Source organism: Prosopis cineraria, unplaced genomic scaffold (assembly GCF_029017545.1).
Source record: "Prosopis cineraria cultivar Desert tree isolate PC_DT_omini unplaced genomic scaffold, ASM2901754v1 PC8, whole genome shotgun sequence".
Taxonomy (NCBI): domain Eukaryota; kingdom Viridiplantae; phylum Streptophyta; class Magnoliopsida; order Fabales; family Fabaceae; genus Prosopis; species Prosopis cineraria.
Window position 1 is genome coordinate 8708203 of NW_026555339.1, and position 9550 is coordinate 8717752.

Here is a 9550-nt window from a genome sequence, read left to right on the forward strand (position 1 = left end):
ATCTAATATACAAAGTATAAGGATGACTTGGCATGTATATGTAGTTAAGTGAGAACAAATTAACCTTCAAATTAGTTTAATTGTTATCAATATAAACTGCAGCATTGAAATTTATAGTCCAAATTTTACAATTCTATATTTTTGTTGAAGGATTATATTTCTATAGTTAGATGTCATTCAAGAAGGATGAAAAAAACTCATTCTTATATAAGATTATTTTCATTTTGCCAAGATTTTCAAATTAAAAAAAATAATATTATATATATTTTGGTTTTTAAGTTTTTATGTACTGATTCATGTAACAGTTTACTAATATGGTTCATTTTTGTTTTTCATAGTTAGAAGCAAGTAGTTGATTGAAGGGCTTTCAAAACTTGCATTTGTCCCCATAAAGCTTATCTAGTTTTGCTCTTCGATCAATATTGGAAGTTAGGGTCAAGCTCTAGTGTCCTGCCTCAAGTGTTCAGATGATATTGGGCTATTAAAGTGTTGTAATGTTGATGAATAAATAAAAAGTGTAATGATGTTTTGCAGGTTGTGTTTGTCGTCGTGATTACTACATTGTCGTTGTTCAGATTTTGTGAGGTATGCTTGATTTGGTGTGTCCAATTATTATGGAGAGGTGTTGTCATATTTTAGTTACCTCTCCAGTGTTGTTTGTGAAACATGAGATTTGAAATATTTTATGTTAAAGTGTGGTGTTCTCATCACAATGTTCCTGCTTTGTATAATGTGGTATGTGAGTCTTTAAGATAAACTAGTTCTAAATTAATTTTTTGTTTATACATCATGAACTGGAGATTAACCTTGTGGTATAATTAAATCTGTGTTAGTGAAATTTACTGCATTCAAGAGTATTGCACAAAGTGGGCGTGTATTGAATTCCCTAGATGGGCAGAATTATTCTAACATGAAGAGCTCTGTCAATAAACATAATAGTAGTGGATAACTAAATGTTGCAATTTCCTAGAGTGCACAAGAATTTTGTACCAGATAACTAAGAAATTTTTCAACCAAGATGATATTCTTAGTTATGATTACAACATTAATTTTACAGTGAACTGAACAACCATGTAGCAAAAACATGAATGTATGCATCTGAGAAGTGAGAACATCCCAGTCTTTTGTACCAAAAACCACAACACTAGATAGAATACCGGCACCAGCAGCCAAAGTGCAAAATATGTGATAAATATCAAGGGACTAGACATCAAATGAGTGTGCATATTGAACATGAAAAACTACACTCATAGAAGATGATGTCAAAACCTGAAGAAACTGATAAGAGGTGAAACAATCATGGACAACTTATTCATTTTCCTTCCAACAGAGCTCAATATGTGACATGACAGGTCAATAATCATCTTCAAATATATGGCATATAGCTACCAGTTTAATCTTAAACTGTCGTCTTGATGCCATTATTATTGAAGCTAAGGGGCCATTCTAAATAGAGACAGACATGTAATCTCAGTTTTGCACGTTTTGTCATGAAATCTGAACTTAGAGAGAATGTCATACTGTTTGTCAGAAAGACAAAAACCTGCTAATTGCAGTAAGCCAAGGCAGGGCATTCCTCTAATAAACAAAAGGTTTTAGTTTTCTCAAGTCTCAACCGCCAATTAACGTCCACATGACAAATATGACAGCTTAGGTATGAATTCAAATTTATTGGCTCGAGAAAAAAACAAAGCCAGCAAATCATTATTAGTGTTTTTCCCCCGGAGAATGGAAATATTGGCTTTGTGACAAACAAAACTGAAGTATTGTTGTTACTAAAACTGAAGAATCCTAACTCGTGCTCTTCATTGATCATCTTTCAATTCATAGTTCTCTCCTTCCTCTGTCACTCTGCTCACATGAATCACATGCGTTTTCCATAGCAGACATAGACAACAAACAGCTGCTTAATTCCTTAACTTGATCCTGAAATTTTAGAATATTTGATTTCATGCTTAAGTTAAAAATTTATGATTTTGACTAAAACACAGAATGGATCAGTACATTTATGATCTTGAAAAAAAAATTCTTAATAAAACAAAAAATTGAAATCTGATTGAGTTAAAAATAGTTCTTGATTGTATCAGAAATTGAAAAAAAATAAAACTAAAATATCCTTGTAATTATTTTGTAACATGCGAACGAATCAAGATTGTCTCTTGTAAAAAAGCTCTCATTTTACGAGAGGCAATTTGAAAAAGTGTGATAGAAGTTTCTTAAATTTTATAACTTTTCTCATAAAAAAAAAAAAAACAGAGAGGATAGATGATTGGATTGAATTCAAAGGCCTCACTTTCTACAAATGCATAATCATTAAGTAATTGGAGTAAAATGTTGAGTAATTAACTTTTGTTTTTCCTGTCAAGTTAAACCGGTTCTAAATTACGGGTAGAAAAAAAAAAAGGGGGGGTTCTAAATTAAATTTGATTATACATGATGCAGAGATGGAGATTTTAAATGGAGACAAACTTGATTCGTCATAGTTTAGTCCGTGCTAAGGTTATTAAACTCATAAATTTAAATAAACTTATAGTAAAAATATAAATTTAAATCGTAAACTCATAAGAATTCACCTCTATTTATAAATAGTCATTAAAAATTTATTATTAAATAATTAAAATATAAAATATAACCATAATTTAATTTAAATATATGTAAAATATATTTATTCTGTAAAAAAATATAAGATATTTTTAATTAAATTTTATTCAATAAAGTAGCTACTTACTTTCAAATTAATCATATCTTTTTTTATTTACCCATGTTTAATAGAATGTTTCAACCTAAAATAAATATAAAGTGATTTATTCAATAGAAACACTTTTAAAAAAATGTAATGATTATAGTTTGAAAGACTAAAAATATTTTAAAATTTTTAATATCCAACCCTTCAAAAAATGTCTTATATTTTTTAACAAGAAAAATAAATTATTAAAATTAAACACATCTATATAGATTAATTATCATATAAAATATAGAAAATTTAAAATAGGGAAACTCATATTTGATATTTTTTGCTTTCTTTTTTATTAATATTAGTTTTTGCTTTTTAGGTTTTTTTTTCTTTGGACTAGGTTCTATGACTTTTATAAGCCGAATTCTTAATATCAGTATATATTTAACTCGTTTAACTCAAAAAAAAAATCAACGAGCCTAACAAGTTTAACAAGCTTACATATAGTCTAAATTTATGAATTAATTGATATAATTTTATAAGCTTAAAACATAAAAATGATAAACTCAAAGATAAACTTGTGAATTTAACCGATTTTATATCTAATTTGAGTTTATAAGTGAATTTATACAATTTTATAAGCTACAAACGTTAAACTCGGAAAGTAAATTTAAGAGTTTGACAACTATAATCCCTGCTGTATTTATTTCCATCGAAAATATATATATATATATATATATATGAGATAATATAAAGAGGATGAAGAAAATTAATGGGTTCACCTTCAAAATGACCATCTTGCCCCAGGTGGCTTAGCCAAATTCCATTTAAACCAAGGCATTCTAGAAATAGACATAGAGTCGTTTCAACGACCACACTACTGCATCGTTTCATACAAGCAAAGAATTTGGGAAAAATAAACAACAAAAAGTCGATGACTGCGTAACATTGACTTGGTTAGTATTTATTCCACACGCAAAGACTCGTCAACGATAATAATTGCTTTTTTTAAAAGACTCGGTTGGGCCGAAAAACAAACTTTAAAGACTTATAACAACGACAATGAATTGATTTTTTATTTCCGTAGTTTTTTTAAAAAAAGAAAGGCAAGCAATTGAAACATTTCTTATATTGAGCGGAAATTTTTATGTTTTGATAAATCATAAAAAAAATCTCTTAAACTTTGCAATAATAGCTCTACAGAAGGGAAAATATAAAAGGGGAAAAATATATTAATTTGCAAGGATAAGTAGTTTTGTTATTGTCGAAAGGAGACTCCAATGTTCAATATAATTGAGTGTGATCTGGGGAGACGACTTTTCAAGCGTGAATGAGTATATACATTTGAAATTTTTAAAAAAAATATATAATTAACATTCTTTTTTTTTTTGTATTTTCCCTGAATGTATGAATATGTTAATAATAGAATAAAGAAATTTTGTGATGAATACATCTTAATTTCCACTTACATATGCTTCCTCCGATCTTTATTATAAAATATTTTTAATCATTTCACACATCTTGAAAAAAGTTATTTTTTTATATAATAAAAAGTCACATATACTCTCATTTTTTATCATTAACTTTAAATAATAATACAACTAGATTAAATACCTTTACGTTAATAAAAAATAAAATTAAAAAAATAATTTAATTATTATAAGATATTCTATATTTTGAACTAAAAATTACTTTTAAAAATATTTTATAAATAAGATCAGAAAAAATATGGTAAAAGGCATGTGATTGAAAAAAGAGGAGCGAGCAAAAATGGAGTGTTGAAAAAGTGTTGAGAGGCCAAATTTCAATTTCATTTCAGGGAATTAAATAGCAAACTTTATAATTTTTTTAGAGTTACGTGTAATTTCATAATCCTTTAATTTGATCTTGATTTTAAATTAATTGGCTGCTTATTACTGAAATTTTCCCACCTTTACTGGAATAATGAAATTAAAACCCAATAATATATAGTTTAAGGAATATTCTTCCTATTGTCCCCATTTGCAAGGGTATTATTAGTCTCAAGTTTTCATAAAATTAAAAAAAAAATTGTAATCGTGGAAATAGTCAAAAAAGGGGGGGGGAAGGAAAAAAAAGAACTCCACTCACATATATAAACCTCGGGGGAGAAATGACAAACCCTACACCTGCAGAAACCCCTTTCGAAAGCACTTGCTTGGTAATCCAACAAGCATAATGAACATGCTTAGTTTCGCATCACGAATCTCATTTCTTCTGCTGATGCTGCTATGTGCCCTCACATTCCACAGAAGCTTCAGCTGCCATGACAGGGATCGAACTTTGCTATTAATGTTCAAACAAGGCGTTGTTGATCCTTCAGGCCGCCTCTCCTCTTGGTCCTCTACGAACCAAGATTGCTGTTCATGGCAAGGAGTTACGTGTGATCTCGACACCAGCAGGGTCCGATATCTTCTTTTGTCCAATTACTTCACGCAAAATGAATCCTTGAGAGGTGAAATCAACTTATCTTCTTTACTCGCACTTGAATTTCTGGAAGCTCTGGACTTGCACTACAATGATTTTGAACGTTTAAGCACACCATCTCTAAATAATTCTGCTGCAAATTTTTCTCGGCTTTCTTCTCTCGGCCTATCATACAACATGCATCTTCCCATTGATAATCTTCATTGGCTCTCTAAACTTCCTTCCCTAACATCGCTCGCACTTGGTGGCATTCATCTTCCTAGTGAAACGAAATGGGTTTCACTCATTGGCTTCGCTACCTCTGGAGGGCTTATATTTGGATGATTGTAATTTGACCAGATCTATTTTATATCTAGAACATGCTAATTTTAGCTCACTTTCACAGCTTGATCTCGGTCTAAATGATTTTACCTATGGACTACCTAATTGGTTGTTCAATCTTAGCAAAGATCTTTCCTATCTTCAACTCGATCATTGCAATTTGAGAGGTCCAATTCCAGATTTTTCAAGCTATCGAAATCTATGGGCGTTAGATCTATCTGACAACAAACTCGAAGGACCGATACCTGATTGGCTGGGCCAGTTTGAAAAATTATTTGTGCTTGATCTCTCTGTTAACTCGTTTCACGGTTCCATTCCTTCTAATCTCGTAAACGCATCACAAATAGAATATTTAAATATCAGCTTCAATGACTTGAGTGGTACACTTCCAAAAAACCTTGACAAAAGGCAATTTGCAACTTTGGATTTGTCTCACCACTCAATTAGTGGAGATATATCGAACATGTTGCTGGACGGTGGGTATATTTCTATGTCATTTAAAAAATTCAAAGGACGGCTTCCTCGAGTATCCAATCAGGTCTCAGTTTTGGATTTAGCTTACAACTCTTTTTCAGGATCTTTATCGTCTTTATTGTGTCACCCTGATCCGATCAACCAGCATTGGTTGGGGTATTTAGACATATCAAATAATTATCTGGCCGAAGAACTTCCTGAATGTTTGGGCAGTTGGACTTCCTTGTCTTATATATACCTAGGGAATAATCGTATGGTTGGTCAAGTTCCTCCAAGGATGGGTTCATCGTTTTATCACCTGAAGGTGCTAGATCTACATAATAATAAGTTTTCTGGTCATGTACCTTGGACCTTTCATAATTGCACATATTTGGTGCTGATTAATTTAGAAGGCAACCACTTTTCTGGAAGTATGCTAACATGGTTACCACAAAATGTATCAGTTGTGAAGCTAAGATCCAATCAACTCACGGGCACCATTCCTCCCCAACTATGTAGTCACTCTAGTTTGATTGTATTAGATCTTGCAAATAATAAACTTTCAGGACCAATTCCTCAGTGTCTACTCAATATAACCAGTATGATTACAGGAGTTCTTGCAAATGCTTTAACCATCGAAGTAGATCATATCTCCACCTTCCTTCACTTCAATTCAGAATTGTTTTGCACACAAAGGGTCAACAATTAGAGTATGTGAAAAATCTAAAACTTGTCCGGAGTTTTGATCTGTCAGCTAACAGACTATCAGGAGAAATTCCTGCACAATTGTTCAAGCTCACCAAGCTACAATCCTTGAACTTGTCTTACAATTATTTGACAGGAGAGATATCTGAGCACATTGGAGATATGAAAAATCTAGAATCTCTTGATTTCTCCCATAACAGTCTTCATGGGAACATTCCTCAAAGCATGGCTGGTCTATCTTTTCTAAGTGATTTGAATCTCTCATACAACCATCTCAATGGACAAATCCCACTGGGGACACAGCTTCAGAGTTTTGACGCGTGGAGTTATATTGGGAATCCAGACCTTTGTGGAGCTCCTCTTCAAAAGAACTGCACAATACCAGAAAAACCAGACAATACAAAGCAGGTTGAAGGAAATGACGAAGATGCTTTTTTGAGATCATTGTATCTTGGGATGGGAGTTGGATTTGCAGTGGGATCCTGGATAGTTTGTGGTTCTTTGTTCCTGAACAGAGCATGGAGGCACGCTTACTTTCAATTCTTCAATGGTGTGGTGGATCGAATATATGTCACTGTGGTCATAAGACTTCAAAGATTCCGTTGAATGGGAACAAGAAACAGCACTAAGTTAGTTAAGAAGTTTTTTTTTGCCTTGCTTAAATTCAAAGTTATCTTTTTTTTTTTTGATTAGATGCATAATAAAAGTGAAATCTTCATTACGTAAGGAAATGACTATCTCTTTATGAATCTTTATCAAAGCTATAGGATACATAATTAGTTTCATCTGTTTTGAAAGAATCAAAATTTATTTATTTTCTAGTTTTAAATTTTTGAACTGACGAAATCTATTCTTATAATATTCAAATTAAATTGTTGCTCCCAATGCATCTCGAAAAGAAAGTTGTTTCATTAAACAACATTCAAATTTGTAGTCCAAATTTTCACGTCTATAGTCAGATGTCATTCAAGGAAAAAAAAAAAACTCATTCTGATATAACATTATTTTTAAAGACGATGAAATTTTTAGTTCCTCAAATTTATTTCAATTATTGATTTGATCTTTTAAATTATTTTTTATTTTTTAGTCCCTTGTATTTTCTTAAATTATGATATAAGTCCTTTAAATTTTAAAACACAAATTGACTTTTAAAATAATCTAATCCATAAAGTACAAGAATGACTTAGTATGTATACGTGGTTAAATAAGAACAATTAATCTTTAAATTAAGGCTGCACAAAGGACTAACCCAACATGATTTCAACCTAACTGAAGTTTAATCCTTTTCATGAAAAGGATTGAGTTAAACAACTCATAGTCTGGTCTGATCTTGGTGTAACCTGAAGCTAAACAAGACTGGATAGGTCTAGTAAAACTAGGAGACTAATCTCAATCTTGTCCAGTATCTCTATATTTTTTTCATCTATGAAAGGCAATAATTTATTTCAACATAATAAACTCAATTAACATAATAAAATTACAGGAAAACATAACTTTTGTTTCTTGCACTTTACTCATGTTTTGCTATAGATCCTTGTACATTTTTTGGTATTCTAGGTCCCTACACTTTAATTTTTTAATGTTCTAAGTTCCTAAATGACTAAAATGATCAAAGTGTAGAGACCTTAAGTGAATGTAAAACACCAAAAATAAAAGTATAAAGATCCAAAATATTAAAAAAAAAATACAAGGACCTATAGCAAAATACAAATAAAGTGTAGGGATCAAAAGTTATATATTTCCTAAAATTATTTATAGTCATGTAAAATTTATCACAACAACAATAATTATAAATTTATAACAATCTCCAACAATAATAAAAAGTATTTCAATTACAACACAAATGATTCAAATTAAACAACCTTCAACATGTCTAAAATCTATTACACCCAAATTAATAAATTTCACTAATAAAAGGAGAAGATTGAGGTTGGTCAATGCTAAAATTTAGCTTAGTATTCATGACTTCACATATATAAAACACAAAAAATTATTAATTATTATAAATCAACTTATTGTAATAATAATTAATAAATTAATTATAATTATATTAAATAAATATATAGGACCAGACCAAGTGGTCCAAATACTCAGTCTCTTGTCCAGTTCAATCCAAAAAAAAAAAATCTGACCCTTTTGGTCTTGAGAGATCATTTTTTTCTAGATCGAATTGGACTAAATTTATCTCAGATTAGATGGAATCAAATAAAATTAAAAAACTTTTGCACAACCCTATTTTAAATTAGTTTAATTTTTTTAATATAATTCCTAGCAATGTGTTTTATTCTCTTATTTTTTTTAAAATCATATATAACTAGGCTTTTATGTACTGATTCATGTAAGTAAACTGACATTATTCATGTTTGTTTTCGCAGTAATGAGCTGTTGATTAAAGGGCCTTCTAGGTACTGCACACATCCTCAAAGCTCGCTAGTTATGCTCTTGTGTCGGAAGCTTTTAAGTGTTCAGATGCTTTTGGTGATGTTGATGACCCCAAATCCGAATACAAAGTGTGATGATGTTTTGTGGGCTGCGTGTATATCATTGTGATTACTTTGCTATTTGTTGTAACAACCTCAAAAAAATTTAATTTAAAATTAATTAAGTTAATTAAAAGTAAATGAGTAATTTTAAAAAAATATTTAAAAATAAATAATTATTTTTAAAATATTATTATTGAATTTAATTTAAAATAAATTAAATTCTAAATTATAATTTTTTTAAAAAAATAAATTATTATTATTATCGTTACAAGAGAAAAAAGATATGTGAAATTAAAAAAATAAAATTAGGAACGGATTTGTACATGTGTGTGTAGGGTGTAATATTATATTAAAAAAAAAGAGGAAAAGGAGATAGACGTTGATGTGTGTGCGCGCGCGCAAAAAACAAAAAAAAAAGAGAGAAGAAAAGGAGATGGGAGGTGGAATCATGTATGTTAGTTAATATGTA

The 9550-nt window shown here is 30.2% G+C and overlaps 1 protein-coding gene across 1 annotated transcript; it reads left to right on the top strand.

The window, feature by feature from the left end:
- The first annotated feature begins 4870 nt into the window (after positions 1–4870).
- Positions 4871–7204, top strand: LOC129317249 (receptor-like protein EIX2). Its single transcript, XM_054961615.1, has 3 exons — positions 4871–5395; positions 5505–6533; positions 6590–7204. The coding sequence occupies exons 1-3, from the start codon at positions 4871–4873 to the stop codon at positions 7202–7204; spliced, it is 2169 nt and encodes a 722-aa protein (XP_054817590.1).
- Positions 7205–9550: the final 2346 nt, after the last annotated feature.